The sequence below is a fragment of the Neoarius graeffei genome, chromosome 8 (genome assembly GCF_027579695.1).
Source record: "Neoarius graeffei isolate fNeoGra1 chromosome 8, fNeoGra1.pri, whole genome shotgun sequence".
In the NCBI taxonomy this organism is placed as follows: domain Eukaryota; kingdom Metazoa; phylum Chordata; class Actinopteri; order Siluriformes; family Ariidae; genus Neoarius; species Neoarius graeffei.
In genome coordinates this window covers 92815916-92833164 of record NC_083576.1, presented here as the reverse complement: position 1 = coordinate 92833164, position 17249 = coordinate 92815916, and the positions used below count along the sequence as shown (strand labels likewise).

Genomic DNA, 17249 nt, shown 5'->3' with positions numbered 1-17249 from the left:
TAAGCGAGAGGCTGAGGGCTACAGGTATGGAGATCGGCGCCGCACCCATACGCCTTAAAAGAACTGGTTAGTACTGGGACAGGAGACCCCCTGCCTGGGGGGGACCAGATCCTGGCATGAGAGGGACTGCGACTTGATTTGCCTTTGATCTGGGTTTAAAATAAATTCAGGAAATAAAACGGTGTGTTGTTTATCAGGGCGATGTCACCAAACAGCAACTCGATCATCATTTCCGCTGTTGTTTGCTCCAGAGCACATGCACGTTATTCTACTGTAATATTATAACGAGGTTAATTACAGCTAATAACTCGTTACGTTTATTTACAGTCCCGGCTTCAGTTTCCTGACCTTGTTAACAGCCAACTTTAAAGAACAAACAAAACAACCGTACACTGTAACGTGTACACAACATGCACACATACGTTACAGATGTCTGGCCACGCCCCCTTCCCTCCCTTTCTAACATGCCTCCAGAGTTACGCGTGATCTCCTACATCGTGAAAAACGGTTTCAAATCCAAACACACATCTGACTGGCTGACCCAGATCCGTACACTATTTCACGTTACAACTTCATGTTGCACACATCTGGAACTGCAAACGAAATGCAGCCTGGAGAAGCTTCGGAGAGTCGCAATTCAAATACGGAACGGCGGTTTAAATAGTTTAGCATACACTCGCATTTTAAGAACAGTGACAAACACTGGGAATGGAACTTCCTGGAATAAGGATGTGAATGTTTTAACAACCTGGGAATGTGTGTGTGCGCTGTTTCGGGGTGGTGCAGGCCATGCACGAGGTAATCAGCCACCGCTGGTCAGCCACAAAATACCGCGAGGCGTGCACGAGGACATGCAGGGACAACGGGGGTGAGGGGGTTTGATGCAGGATCGATGGGGGATGAGGTCAGTGGAAGGGGGATCAGATGCCTTTTGGAAAAAATAAACACACTTACAGCGACAAAATCTGCCGACCCAAGAGCAGGCACTGACCGAGAAGATCTGAGGAGGCGTCTGCATCGGTCCCGAGACGCAGCAGATCCTCTACACGGAAAACAAACGGCGTGAGGCTGGACTCAATGCCCCTGCGTAAAGCGGAAGTGTGACCATGGTTATTATCTCTTTCTTTTTGGGCAGTGGCTTATTATTATTATTATTTTAGTGGTTACATGGTTAGTGGTGTTCATCTTTGTGATTTTCTTCTTAAAGATAAAATGAAAAGTTTCAGCTCTGAATCCACATCCAGCCAGAACATTTTACACCTTCTGAAAGTTTCTCATTTAAACTAGTTGCAGCCGAGACCTTAGCAAACATCGTTAATGAGTAAATAAAACACTTTTATAGTAAACATTTATAGTAAAATAATCAACAACAGAGTGATGTGATGGGGCGGAGCTACAGCAACCACCTGAAGAAGTGTTTTTATTCCTCTTATACCACAGCAACAACAACAATTGATTGATTTACTGTGGGGGAAGCCATGGTCTAATGGTTAGAGCAGCAGCTTTGGGACCAAAAGGTTGCTGGTTAGATTCCCTGGACCAGCAGGAATGGATGAAGTGCCCTTGAGCAAAGAACCTAACCCCCAACGGCTCTCCAGGATGCTCAGGGTGTGAGGTGTGCTGATCGTCGCTCTGGATAAGAGCGTCGGCTAAATGCCTGTAATGTAATTTATTTAAACACTCTTTTTAAACACAAATTTAACCCCTTTATAATTCTTCAATATTCAAGAAACATGTTCGTTCCTGTTCTTACATCAGAGCCTCTTTCTTTCTGTCTTTAAGTAAAAAACAAACCAAAAGAAAACCCCACAGCTCGTCATCTTACTAAGAAACGGTTAAGAAGTGAAAACTTGACAAATGTAAAGTTACAGCTTTACATCCCAACCGACACTGGAGACTCCTTCCATTAATTTAAAACAAACAAAACAATCACCATACAGAAATCTTCACCACATCAACTTTAAAAAGAAACAAAAAAACCCCCCCAAACTAGACTTATCTGTGCGAAGCATCTACAACCTAAATGTTACAGGTCAAAAAATTTCAGATTATTTCCATCACTTATTTTGTCTCTGTCGACACCTACCCAGTATTTCCTCTCATCTGTCCCCATCTCCCCAATCAGATTTTTTTAACTATATCTTTTTCCAGACTTCACCCAGAACCTTCTGATTCTTAACCCGACACCTTCACCACTAGACCAGCAATGATTCTGATATAAGGAGTGAAATATATTTTGAATTTATTAATAAGTCCAGTCTTATTACATCATCAAGGAGTTTCAAATACAAACTCTTCTCAAATCCGAACCCTGAACCCAACCTGCAATCGAGTCAGTCTCCCGGATACAAGGAGTGAATTATGAACTGGGTTAAAAATTCTAACCTCGGTTGAAAAGTCCCACCTGACCTACAACTCTGACCTGGAACATAAACAGGTCCTAGTGAATAAGCTGTTACCATAGAAATGACATGTTATTAAAAAATAAAAAAAATTAGTGAACACCTTCTGACCAATCAGACTTCAGAATTTAGTAGCGCTGGGACTTAAAATCCAACATCCTTTGCATTATTTTGGGCCACTGAAGTGATTCCAGTGGTTACGAATAAACTCCATCTCCACATCATCGCTGAAGTTTAACGGATTCCTGCGATGGTTCTGTGGAGGACTCGGGTCATCAGAACCACCTTTTCCTCCAACTACTTCTTTATAAAACATATGATAGGCTGAGGGCTGTGAAGATGTTCCAGATGTTGTATTGTTGCTTTTGCTTCATCAGTCATCCCTCAGTGTACAGAGAGAAAACACTGACCTCAATAAAAGGTTTTGAAAAAAAAAAAACCATAAACACCACCTTCTTTAATGGAACTCATCCATTTTTCCCCTTTGGTTTATTTGTTGTGTCTCAGTGCAGCATCAGAACCGGCTTCTTCTTAGTTTAACATAAATAAATACACAAATGAAGAAAGAAATCTGTGGACAGAAACGGCGCAGTTTTGGCCGGTGACATTATTCCAGTGGTTTTGTGTTGGTTTTGGATTCAGTTCCGTCTTTAACAAGGGTTTTGTGTTTATATTTCGTATCTACAACAAATAATACGACCACAGAGGATGGAATGATGATGGATGGAAAGTGCAGTGTGGCAACATCTATATGAAAAAAAGAAAAGGAAAAAAGTAGTGAGGGAGGCAGTGTTTAGCGCCGGATGCTGGAGTCGACTCCCAGAAAATATTTTTTTTTAAAAACCCTCCCAAACTTCAGCCATCTTTAAATCCAAACTTGTGTCCTCGTATCTCATTAACTGCATGTAGCTCTCTCATGAACATCTTTTAGATTTTCTGAACGAAGCCTCATTAATGCTGTGTGATGAACACGCCCCTCCCCCCGCCCTCGAGTGTTTTATTCCTCTTACACCACAGCAAAGATCAAACAACTGTAAACTTCTTTCAGAAACAGCTGACACTGGAGACTCCTTCCATGTGTTATATAAGCACGTTTCATGTTCACACATGTCCACCGTGAACAAGTTGTTACTATAGAAACCGTAACATTAATATAAACCTGCGTGACTGTCAGAGCTGCTGTGATAGAGAATTAATCAACACCTCCGGAGCAATCAACCAATCAGATTCAGTTTCACCCCGCGAGGAAGTCAAGTGTGGTGGAGAAAAGCCCCGGCGTGAACTCGTCCAGTGAGGAGTAATTAAACAGCCTCCGAGCTCGTAAAGAAGTTCCTCCGAAGTTCATCTCGTCTCCCATAGCAACAGTTGCTCAACAACGGTGGACCCGACGCCAAAGTCGCCGAAGCCCCAAACACGAACAACTGGCACCTTTTACCCGAGGAATAAAGCGCCTTCTCCTGTCGAATGTTCTCTCTGTCAGCATTTGGGACTGATTCCCCTCAGGATCCTTTCACTCAGAGCGTTGGTATTCCGGGGCGTCTTCACTCCATAAAGGGGGAAGTGAGGCGCTTTTCACTCCGGGGTTTTTCTTTCAGGTCCAAATCAAGCCCTGGTAATGTTTTCATGGTTTACAATGTTGAATGGATCAACAACTGGCATGAAGTCTGTCTGAACACCAAGGCAGGGGAAAAAATAGCTTCCATTAGCTCAGGGTAAAGTCATTTAAAAAATAAATAAATAAAAATTAAAAGGAGAAGAGACGGATTAGTGTGACGGATCAGAGCCCAGAGACGGAGCTGATGGAAAATCAGGAATGTGGAGGTATGGAGATGCCTGAATATTTCTGGGAGGGTGTTTCCCCAAACACACACACGTTTTTATGCAAATTTTACTGCATCTGTGAAAGAAAACTTCAGATGAAAGACAGACGTGACACTTTTTATTTTTATGACACCTCTTTGTCCACTTTTCTAAAAATTATATTAACACCTAGTTGCTGTTTACGAGGAAAATAAAATTTATGACTGGAAACACATTTTACACTCGTGTAAATCTTTTGGTTTAACCCTCGGGGGTCTGAGGGTATTTTATGATCTCAGTATGCTCTGATTGTCAGTTTCAACAAATCTAAGCAGTATTTTTAAAGTCATATGACTTTTGTGTTCAGCACAAGTTCAGCTACAATAACGTCGCTGTAGTTTGTGCATCATGATTTTACTTTAAAAAAAAAAACAGTGAAATGAAGATGTAAAAAGCAGTTTTAGAACTGTGTTGGAATGTGTGTAAAAACATGACCTTACCCAAGTTTTATCTAATCTAATCTAATCCAGGCTTTCGTCTAAACGGGGGAACAGGGGCGTTGCGCCCTCTTACTCTCGGCGTGCGCCCCCTTACCGACTCCGTGAAAACATCCCAGAAACACTATGTGACAATGTGTCTGATCATCAAATACGTTATAATTGCTCCAAAAATATTCCAAATCATAGTAGATACACCGCCAGACGGTGCAAAAACAATCCGAATTGGCGTTTTCCAGACTGAGGCGCCATGTTGTTTAGTTGTTTACTTGTCGCGGCTGCTCTCGCGAGATTTGACATGGGTTCCATACAAGGTCGGCTGACTTGTAGAGCGAGATTTCTCGAGACTGAATGACCTTTCACCCACCGGCGCGGGAGCTTTTGACAGAAGTAGTTCACGAGTTGTTTTTGTTGACACTTGGGCATTTAAAGATGTCATCCCGCAGCACGAAGCGGAAGAAAGCCAAAGACTGTCCGGGGCAGAAGAAGATTACTTCTTTCTTTTTCAATGTTGACAGACAATTTGTTACAATTTCCCTCTCAGATAGCCTCAGAATGTCCCATTGGAGCATTTTTCAAAGGCTTTGCATGGCGGGGGGGGACAACCGGCACCATCTCCCCCCCCGCTTCGCTCCCTCGCCATGGTGAGCGCCCTCATACTAAATTTTTCTAGAAAAAACCCTGTAATCTAATTGGGACAAACCGTTTTGGTCACTTGAGGTGATTCTGTTCAGTCTGAGGAATGGCTCGAGCACAAAAACTTAAATCTGCTCCAGTGATTTGGAGAATTAACTGGCCATCAAAAACATTTATGTCCTATTGTTTTGGGATAAAGGGTTGGCAGTGGGAGGGGTATTCAATGAGAAGAGTAAAAAATTCCATTCCATTCAATGAGAAGAGTGAAAACCCATCCCACTGCCATCTCTTAATCCCATCAGATTAACTCTTAATCCCATCAGGTCAAGTCCCAGTGGGTAAGGTCATGTTTTATCACACATTCCAACACAGTTCTAAAACTGATTTTTACAACATCTCCATTTATCTGGTATTTGACTTTATTTTGGTATTTGACTCGATTCAATGTGTCTTGAAATTAACTCTTGTAATATTTTACTCAGTTCAGAGCCACAATCAACTCTGTTACACAATTACTCTAATTTTGCTCCCACTCCAATTTTTACTCTCTAAACTCAAAATAGAGCAAAATTAATTATTTTTGAGGAAAATACTTTTAACTCTGGAAGAAATTGCTCAGTCATGTTTCCTGTGTCTGCACTACAGCGCACGCATATCGACCGACCTGCTCATCGGAAATAGAAGAAATATTTACACTTACTCGAGTTGATCTTCAGCTGGATCAAGTTTAAAAAAAGGGGCACTGTTCATCAGTGTTGCAGCTCTCAAGATCCAATGAACTGCTGAAATCGAATCGCTGTCCTGAATCATCTGAAGCACATAAAATCCGTGTGCCGTCTCGCAACAAGTTTTACCTCCAAATAGCCTGAACCATGTCTGACAGATTTCATCCTGTTTACGGTGGGCGTTCCCACCACAAAAAGAAACCAATTGAAACCGAAAGAGTGAACGTGATTATCATGGCGTTACTATGGGAACAGTCTTTTATGAACATGCAAGTGTGCGCTCAGCGCTCCGACTCCGGTGTAACTGAGGAAGGTGACAAGTTTTATGTTTCATCTAATTTAGGCCATTTAAAAACTATAATATATTTGTCAGTGGGCGCATAGGAAAGTGTAAAGTATAAACTTTGTCAATATGTTTATCGTGCTTGTATGATAAAATTCAGAAAGATATTTATCTAAATACATGACCTACTCATTCCAAACCTGCCGAGCTTCGCTGGTGAAGCTCTCGACCCCAGAGGGTTAAAACCTGCAGCTCATTTTAAAAACCTTGTGATTATAACAGGAATATTTCTATTGTACAGCGCTTGTTTATGTCAGGAGTAACCCACTCTGTGTCGTGCTTTCAAAGGAAAATAATCAACAACGGAGTAGCGTGAGGAAGTGCAGTTACACTTACCACAACCAACATTGATTAGTTTCCTCTGACAGCACAGCCCTGAGTGTTTTATTCCCCTTACATCACAGCAACTTCGTTATACATTTTTCATTTATTAAAAGGACATGGCATACTTTTTATCCGTTTGTAGTTACATTTAAATGTTATATAGATGACATTAGTTCCTTTTGTCACTTACGTTAAAGCAGCTATAAACATTCCTTCTCTCACCAGAGTCTCTTCATTCTCTCTTCACGTTAAGACAAAAAACTGAATAAAATTGCAGTGTCATGTTCTCAAGAAAATGAAAAGTGGAAAACTTAACGTTCCAGTTTTCCCCCTCACTGTTACGAAGCGCTGACACTGGAGACTCCTTCCAGAAACATGGTACAAAAAACTTCCCTGTGAATGAGCTGTTACAGAAAATTAATCAACACTTTCTGACCAATCAGCCTTCAGTTCCGTGAAACAGTTAATCTCGGAGTACATTTGAACATTAGCTAGGAATTAAAAAGATAGAGACTGTGACTAAAGTCATAATTTGTACTAACTGACCCGTCAACTAAAGGTCAAGGAAAAGTTGCACCCGGACGCTCTGAACAAAATTAAAATTAAAAAAAAAAAAAACATGAAAATTGACAGAGTTGTAAGTGATTTAAACAAAATCCCATTTTCATGGATCATTCCGGTTCAGTGATTCAGACCAGCACCAAAAGTCATAGCGATATAATTCAGCACAGAAAGATTCTTCATGTGAAATTTAGTGATGATTGGTTAAAAACTGAGGGAGAAACAGCGTCCTAAAAACGTTAAGAGAATAAGAAGAATAAAATCAAAAGATTGAGTGACAGTGACACTTTGCACTACTGCTGCTAGCGCAAATCAATTTTAAAAATTACTGAGTTTTATACTGTTAGTTAGTAACGAGGACGAGACTTTAAACAAAAAAAAAAATTGTTGAAACAGTTGTTGAAATGACCCTTTCAAAAAAATAAAAGGTGTTAAATATTTAAGGCGATGGTCACGCTACAGCTTGCCAAGGGCAGGGATGTGATTTGGGGCTGGTGAAATTATCTGAAAATTTTAGCCGGGGGTCTGGGGGCCGCAGGCCCCCAGCTGGTCCAGGGCAGCGCCCTGGTGGGGGGACAAAGTAGTCAATGAACCAAAGTAGTCAAATTTTGAAATGCAAGGTAGAACTGACAATGTTTTATCATATGAGACGATAAAAAGGTTTTAGAAATCTCAAAATGTAAACAAAACACGTCCGGACAAAAAAAAAAAAAAAACGTTTTCTGTGAAATTGACTCATATACAGAACTGTACAGTGTTCACTCACTTGAGGATTTTCATATGCAAGAATAAAAATCACTTTTTCACTAAACAACATTCACAAAAAATGTGTTTGCTGAATCCATTCAATCCAATCAGAAGTCTGTGAAGAAGCCAATATCTCTAATATTTCTACTCATATTTCTGAAAGGCGGGGTTCACCCTGGACAAGTCGCCAGGTCATCACAGGGCTGACACATAGACACAGACAACCATTCACACTCACATTCACACCTACGCTCAATTTAGAGTCACCAGTTAACCTAACCTGCATGTCTTTGGACTGTGGGGGAAACCGGAGCACCCGGAGGAAACCCACGGGGAGAACATGCAAACTCCACACAGAAAGGCCCTCGCCGGCCACGGGGCTCGAACCCGGACCTTCTTGCTGTGAGGCGACAGTGCTAACCACTACACCACCGTGCCGCCCTTAATTTTTTTTTTATTGCTGTAAATTTTGTTAATTATGCCTTAGATATCACGGTAATGTGTAAATAATGTAATGTATCTACATTGGTTGTAAATTTAATTAAGTTCATTTCATTCATAATTATCATACTTTTTTAAAAAATAATTTAAAAAATAATAAATAAATAAATTTAACAACCTGGCTGATAACACTGGTCAAGATGATGTTGACGCTTCTCTAAAACGAAACGAACTTTATATAGTAGCCTCCATATACACACACTGAAGGCTCAATCCCAAATCACTTCCTCCTTCCTATACAAGTGCCCTACACAGGGGGCCCCTGTCGTCTCTCTAGTGCACTCTATATGCCTTATGGAGCGGTTTGGTCTTCAGCGCAGCAGATTTCCTCTTCATCAGCGCGGTGGAGCAACAGGACAGGGGGCGTTTCCAGCTGCACAGCGCTCACCTTCACTTAGCCCGTTAGCCAGAGCAGGCAGCTGCAACACATATTTTGACTTTCTATGTAGCCAGAAGAAGCTATACATGCTCCAAAATAGGATTAAATTATAAATAAATGGCCTTGACAGACTTGTGTTTAAGCGGTGCGTTAAAGCTCTTGCTAGCTACATGGCTAAGTAGCAACAAGCCTGAGTGTAAAGTAACAGAACTTCACTGCTACTAGCAAGCCGTGCTAACTCAGGAGCTAACTCTGGTGTCGGCTCTGTTCCCTGAGCAAATGTTCCAGTCATTTTACACCCAAAGTGGAAATATTTCCACGGACTAAATGACGAACGGCATCTCCTCCTCTCTTTCCTCTCCTCTCCTCTCAGCGCGCCGGTACGTGAACTCATTCCGGGTGACCGTCAGCCAACCTCTCGCCTCCCTAAACACACACACAAAGCCCACTAGCTCGACCCAGACAACCGTGTCCTGTCAAACACACTCTGCTCTGCCACGTCGGACAAAACGCACACATAAAAAGCTGAGTTTGTTCGTGACCAAACGACACACACTCACAGATAACACGCTGATGCGTAGAGGGGCCTCCAGCAAGCACGCCATCTCTCTCTCCCACTGAGCGAGAGACGATCCGCCCCGACCTGAACAAATGTCTCACGGTATTATGTCCAACGTCTGTAGCAACCTCTTTCTCCAACCATTCCCAGCGGAACTTGTTTTTCACTATTCTGTCGATTTCTTTAACTCGATTTGCATCTTTACGCTCGATCACGGAGGCTGCCATCTTTCAACTCTGTTTGAAGCGAGCTTACGTACAGCTATCTAACAAGCGCGTTCATTGGTTGTTACAGAGCGATGGGCCAATCACGTACCTCGTTTCATCTCAATGATGGAATTACTGAAAGTCGGAACGAATAGGATATGAATGCGGATATTTGAGCGAAAAATCGGAAAAAAATTTTTTTTTCAAATTTTGAGGTGAAAAAAGCGGAATTCCGCGAATTCGCGGAAAAATCACATCCCTGCAAGGGTCATTGATGAAAATGAGGCGTTTGGTGGCGATGCTTCCCCAAACCCACCTGCGAGGATTCGCCACTTAGTTTGTCACCAAAAAAATAAACAAACATATTACAACCAAATTTCAGCGCATGAATTGAATTTTTTGTGATGTTTTTGGCCACTGACGAGGCGGAGACACACCAAAACACAACTCTCAAATCTCAGAGAACATTCGCTGTGCATCACATGATCGGTGGCGATGTTACTGATTTTTCATCACTGAGTATTCGCAAACCCATCACGAGCTGTAGAGTGAGCAGGACCTCAGGAGATGGAGACGTGGAGAACTTTTCCACTTGGAAGGACAGATTTAATGTAAATTATGTTGTCTTTTCTTTAGTAAATATATTTTCCGCAAAATAATTACAATCTGATCAGAAGCTGAGGATTCCATGTGTTTAACATTTGCACATGAAGCTCCGCCCCCAGGATCCAGAGTACAGTGCGAATAAAATGACTGGCAGGAAGCGTGTCCAAAGACAGACGAGTATTCTGGAGGGGCAGGCCATTTCACAAAAGGGATTTCAGAGATTTAATCAAATCTTTTCCCAAGTACGTGGCTTTACAATTTTTAAAATCATGTTTGACAGAATATTCCAGTTTATACAAATAAGGAATTAAAACAAAACAAATTAAGTCTCCTGCAATGTTAGTCTTTTAAATTGTAAAATGTCTTTGAAAAATAGTACAGATCTGAAGGTTTGTTTATTTATTATTATTTTTTTTTTTACAGGCACCTCATACTGCTATAATGTCCATGAGATTAAAAATGTAAGTTAAACACAATGGTTTGGAATAACACACACACACACGACTGTGATGATTATAAAAACACTGCACAGCTTCAGCTGCTCGTGGAAGGAGAAAGTCGTCTGCCGTTTTAAATCGGATGGCGTTTTCTGTAATTTACACCTGTAGCCACGCCCCCAAACCATAAATCCAATCCAAGCTCTGGTGATGCAGCAAAGAAAATCACCATTAAAATAAAGGGGAAATAATAATCATAATAAGAGTTCAGAAAGAAGAGAAACGTGTACTTTATTATTACTGTGTTAAAGCATTTGTCAGTGTGTTTTACCAACACAGACAAAAACACACACACACACACACACACGCTACACATACAACCCTGATTCCAAAAAAGTTGGGACAAAGTACAAATTGTAAATAAAAACGGAATGCAATGATGTGGAAGCTTCAAAATTCCATATTTTATTCAGAATAGAACATAGATGACATATCAAATGTTTAAACTGAGAAAATGTATCATTTAAAGAAAAATTAGGTGATTTTAAATTTCATAACACATCTCAAAAAAGTTGGGACAAGGCCATGTTTCCCACTGTGAGACATCCCCTTTTCTCTTTACAACAGTCTGTAAACGTCTGGGGACTGAGGAGACAAGTTGCTCAAGTTTAGGGAGAGGAATGTTAACCCATTCTTGTCTAATGTAGGATTCTAGTTGCTCAACTGTCTTAGGTCTTTTTTGTCGTATCTTCCGTTTTATGATGCGCCAAATGTTTTCTATGGGTGAAAGATCTGGACTGCAGGCTGGCCAGTTCAGTACCCGGACCCTTCTTCTACGCAGCCATGATGCTGTAATTGATGCAGTATGTGGTTTGGCATTGTCATGTTGGAAAATGCAAGGTCTTCCCTGAAAGAGACGTCGTCTGGATGGGAGCATATGTTGCTCTAGAACCTGGATATACCTTTCAGCATTGATGGTGTCTTTCCAGATGTGTAAGCTGCCCATGCCACACGCACTAATGCAACCCCATACCATCAGAGATGCAGGCTTCTGAACTGAGCGCTGATAACAACTTGGGTCGTCCTTCTCCTCTTTAGTCCGAATGACACGGCCTCCCTGATTTCCATAAAGAACTTCAAATTTTGATTCGTCTGACCACAGAACAGTTTTCCACTTTGCCACAGTCCATTTTAAATGAGCCTTGGCCCAGAGAAGACGTCTGCGCTTCTGGATCGTGTTTAGATACGGCTTCTTCTTTGAACTATAGAGTTTTAGCTGGCAACGGCGGATGGCACGGTGAATTGTGTTCACAGATAATGTTCTCTGGAAATATTCCTGAGCCCATTTTGTGATTTCCAATACAGAAGCATGCCTGTATGTGATGCAGTGCCGTCTAAGGGCCCGAAGATCACGGGCACCCAGTATGGTTTTCCGGCCTTGACCCTTACGCACAGAGATTCTTCCAGATTCTCTGAATCTTTTGATGATATTATGCACTGTAGATGATGATATGTTCAAACTCTTTGCAATTTTACACTGTCGAACTCCTTTCTGATATTGCTCCACTATTTGTTGGCGCAGAATTAGGGGGATTGGTGATCCTCTTCCCATCTTTACTTCTGAGAGCCGCTGCCACTCCAAGATGCTCTTTTTATACCCAGTCATGTTAATGACCTATTGCCAATTGACCTAATGAGTTGCAATTTGGTCCTCCAGCTGTTCCTTTTTTGTACCTTTAACTTTTCCAGCCTCTTATTGCCCCTGTCCCAACTTTGAGATGTGTTGCTGTCATGAAATTTCAAATGAGCCAATATTTGGCATGAAATTTCAAAATGTCTCACTTTCGACATTTGATATGTTGTCTATGCTCTATTGTGAATACAATATTAGTTTTTGAGATTTGTAAAATTATTTGTATTCCATTTTTATTTACAACTGTGGCAGCGGGGGCGTGGTCTAGCATTGGTCTGTGACAGGAGGGCGGAGTCGGGGAAGTTAAGTGGCAGAATCACGACACCTGTTGTTAATTGATGTGTTTGTGTCTTCCCAGTGACCACGCCCTTCTTAAGGAGAGAGAGTGAGAGCAGAGAAGAGGTCGTCTGCTGTCCTGCCGTCGGGACAGCCGCCAGATGATCCTCCGCCAGCTTGATTGCCTGATCCAGCGACGCCGGGCGGTGGCACTGGACCCACTCTGCGGTTCCCGCTGGTAGACGTGCGACGAACTGTTCCAGTACCACCTGGTCGATGAGTCCCTCGGCGTCGCAGCTGTCGGCCCTCAGCCACTGCCAGCAGGCGTCCCGGAGTTGCTGGCCAAACGCGAACGGCCGGCCGACTTCCTCCAAGCGCAGAGCGCGGAAACGCTGATGATGTGGCTCCGGGGTGCATCCCACCCGCTGGAGGACGGCCCGGCCAAGGTCCGCGTAGGCCAGCCGGCAGTCGGCGGGGAGCTGTAGCGCGGCCAGCTGCGCCTCTCCCGTTAGCAGAGGGAGGAGGCGCGCCGTGCGCTGTTCCACCGGCCACCCCGAGGTCTCTGCTACCTGCTCAAAGAGCGTGAAGAATGCCTCGGGGTCATCCTGCGGGCCCATCTTCATGAGGGTGAGGGGGGAAGGGCCCGCGGCGGTGGAGTTGGTGGACCCCGCCGACGCGAGGAGGTGCCGGAACGCCCGACGATTTTCCTGTTGCGCTAGCACCAGGGCCTCGAACCGTTGTTCTTGCTCCTTTCGGAGGGCGAGCAGCACCTGGTGCTGGCTCTGTTGGGCCGTGGCGAGGGCGTGGATCAGGTCGGCGAAGGTGGAGGACTCCATGGGGCTGTTGTCTTCTGTGCTCATTCCCGGGTTTCAGCACCACTGTGGCAGTTCGCGTAAATGGGTGGAGCACAGAAGGACGGCAAGACAGAACTGAGTTCACAAAAACTCTATTCAGCTTTTCAGCTGCAAACACACACGCAGACACACGCACACACATCAGCTGTCTGGTTGTGGAGAGAGTCCCTCTGCTCTCACTCCCTCTCCTTAAGAAGGGCGCGGTCACTGGGAAGACACACAAACACATCAATTAACAACAGGTGTCGTGATTCTGCCACTTAACTTCCCCGAATCCGCCCTCCTGTCACAGACCGATGCTAGACCACGCCCCCGCTGCCACAGCCGTACACCACCTACGGACATCGCCGCGAATCCCCGGCCAGTAGAATCGGGCCATTATTCGGGCTAGTGTTTTATCCTGCCCTAAGTGTCCAGCCATGGGATTAAAGTGAGCCGCCTGGAATACCAATTCCCGGCGGCTCTTCGGAATTAAAAGCTGCGTGACTCGCTCTTTAGTTCGAGTGTCCTGCGTCACTCGGTATAATCTATCCTTCATAATCGTGAAGTAGGGGAAGGACAGGGTGGCGTTCGGCTGGAGCGTTTGACCATCGATTACTCTCACTTGGTCAAAAGCATGCCACAGAGTCTCGTCTCGCGATTGCTCTAACAGGAAATCCGCGAGGGATTCCCCAAGAGGGAGAGGAGCCGACGGCTCCTCACTCTGGCGCGGAGATGACGTAGACGGCTCTGTGACAGCTGCTCCCGCCAAAGCGACACCGGGACCTCCCCCTGTCAAATGGCAGGACCCACTCTTGACTAAGTGTGTCATTAAACCCCGAAATCCCGGCCAATCAGTCCCCAAAATTAAAGAGTGGGTAAGGCGAGGATTAACCGCCGCCTTCACTATAAATTTTTCCCCTCTGAAAATAATGTGGACCGACACTAAAGGGTAGTTGTGAACATCCCCGTGCACACAACACCTTCACCAATTGTGCTCCCCCCAATGCCTCGTCTTGCACCAGGTTTTGGTGGATTGAGGTCTGTTAACAGCCCGAATCCACCAACGCCTGATATGTAACCCCTTGGATACTCACCGGTATGCGATACGCTCCGGCCCGATCGAGGGCGGCTCCTGGCGCGTTGGGGATCCGAACCACTGCGCCCACCTCCATTATCGAGCACTGCTGTTGGAGGTGGCCCGGTTCCCCGCAGCGCCAGCAAACCGGCCCGGGCTTCCTCTCTGCACTAGTGCTCTGGGGCTCACTCACCTGGGGGGGGGGGGGGGGGGGGAGACGGACACAGAAGGGAGACACGGAAGGGCACCGCGGGTGCGGCGGGCCGGCTGAGGTGGCGCCGGCCCCCGTCTCCGCAGTGGGGGAATGGGTGGAGCACAGAAGGACGGCAGGACAGAACTGAGTTCACAAAAACTCTTTATTCAGCTTTTCAGCTGCAAACACACACGCAGACACACGCGCACACACGCACACACATCAGCTGTCTGGTTGTGGAGAGAGCCCCTCTGCTCTCACTCTCTCTCCTTAAGAAGGGCGCAGTCACTGGGAAGACACAAACACCAATTAACAACAGGTGTCGTGATTCTGCCACTTAACTTCCCTGACTCCGCCCTCCTGTCACAGACCGATGCTAGACCACGCCCCCGCTGCCACAATGGCATGCCGCGAATGCCAGTTAGTAAATCCAGCGGCCAGTCCAAAAGCGCCTTTGCGCTCTCTACCGTTAATCGATACCCCGTTTGAAAGAATTGGGATGGATCTTGTCGGGCCATTAGATCGGTCAACACGAGGGTATCGCTTTATATTAGTTCTGGTGGACTATGCAACGCGATACCCGGAAGCAGTGCCTCTTCGCAATATCTCAGCACGCAGTATTGCGGAGGCGCTCTTCCGCGTCATCTCCCGAGTTGGAATCCCGAAAGAGATTCTGACTGATCAAGGCACCTCGTTTATGTCACGAACACTGAATGAACTGTATGGGTTATTAGGTATTAAGCCGATCCGCACCAGCGTTTATCACCCACAAATGGACGGCTTAGTGGAACGGTTTAATCGCACCCTTAAAAACATAATTAAGAAATTTGTAAGTGAGGACACGCGTAACTGGGATAAATGGCTCGAACCCTTGCTCTTTGCAGTGCGAGAGGTCCCCCAAGCCTCCACGGGGTTCTCCCCGTTTGAATTATTATATGGGCGTAAGCCGCGCGGCATTTTAGACGTGCTGCGAGAAGATTGGGAGGAGGGACCTTCACCAAGCAAAAATGAAATTCAATACATTATTGACCTGCGTGCAAAACTCCACACACTCACACAACTAACCCAGGAGAACTTGCGGCAGGCCCAAGAACGGTAAACCCGCCTGTACGACAAGGGTACGCGCCTTAGAGTGTTTGCACCGGGAGATAAAGTACTCGTACTGTTGCCCACATCGAGCTCTAAATTAGTCGCCAAGTGGCAAGGGCCCTTTGAGGTCACATGGCGAGTCGGGGATGTCGACTATAAGGTGAAGCGAACAGACAGGGGTGGGGCGCTACAGATTTACCACCTCAACCTACTCAAACTCTGGAACGAGGAGGTCCCCGTGGCATTGGTGTCGGTGGTTCCGGAGAAGGCGGAGCTGGGACCGGAGGTTCAAAAAGGAACATTAGCATCACGTCCCTCTCCGGTCCCCTGTGGAGACCACCTCTCCCCGACCCAACTTGCGGAGGTTGCCCAGTTGCAGACCGAGTTTTCGGACGTGTTCTCCCCCCTGCACGGCCGCACTAACCTCATAGAGCACCACATTGAGACGCCCCCGGGGGTGGTAGTGCGTTGCTGCCCTTACAGATTACCCGAACACAAGAAACAGGTGGTTCGGGAAGAACTCGAGGCCATGCTCGAAATGGGCATCGTCGAGGAGTCCCACAGTGACTGGAGCAGCCCGGTGGTCTTGGTACCCAAGGCCGACGGGTCGGTCTGGTTCTGTGTGGACTATAGAAAAGTCAACGCGGTGTCTAAATTTGATGCGTACCCAATGCCTCGTATTGATGAGTTGCTCGATCGGCTAGGCATGGCTCGTTTTTACTCGACACTGGATTTAACAAAGGGTTATTGGCAGATCCCCTTGACTCCATTATCCCGGGAAAAAACGGCCTTTTCCACACCGCTCGGCTTACACCAATTCGTCACACTTCCTTTTGGGCTGTTTGGGGCACCTGCTACGTTTCAGCGGCTGATGGACAGGGTCCTCCGCCCCCACGCCACCTATGCGGCCGCGTACTTAGATGATATCATTATTTATAGTAATGACTGGCCACGGCACCTACAACACCTGAGGGCCGTCCTTAGGTCGCTGAGGCGGGCGGGTCTCACGGCCAACCCGAAGAAGTGTGCGATTGGGCGGGTGGAAGTACGATATCTGGGCTTCCACTTGGGCAACGGGCAGGTGCGTCCCCAAATTAACAAGACTGCAGCGATTGCGGCCTGCCCGAGGCCCAAGACCAAAAAGGGGGCACCAGATCCGGCCCAGTGGACGGAGCAATGCCAGCGGGCTTTTTCTAAGGTTAAGGCTGCACTGTGTGGGGGGCCGCTTTTACACTCCCCTGACTTTTCTCTCCCCTTTATGTTGCAGACAGATGTGTCGGACAAGGGACAGAGGGCTGGGGGCCGTTTTGTCCTGGCAGGTGGAGGGGGAGGATCGCCCTGTCTTGTACATTAGCCGCAAGCTG

At 45.6% G+C, this 17249-nt stretch overlaps 1 protein-coding gene across 3 annotated transcripts in view; it reads right to left on the bottom strand.

The window, feature by feature from the left end:
* The window catches only part of enc2 (ectodermal-neural cortex 2), a 98734-nt gene that overhangs the window by 29382 nt on the left and 52103 nt on the right, over positions 1-17249 (bottom strand). The window contains exons 1-2 of one of the 3 annotated variants that reach the window (XM_060928494.1): positions 9476-9609; positions 955-1042 (exon numbers count right to left, since the gene is read on the bottom strand). The exons of 1 other annotated variant lie outside the window; for it this stretch is intronic. In XM_060928494.1, the coding sequence (XP_060784477.1) occupies positions 955-1042; positions 9476-9520 (133 nt within the window). In that variant the 5' untranslated portion in view covers positions 9521-9609. Of the gene's footprint in view, positions 1-954; positions 1043-9475; positions 9901-17249 lie in introns of those variants that run through there. One more of the 3 variants, XM_060928493.1, reaches the window with a different exon arrangement.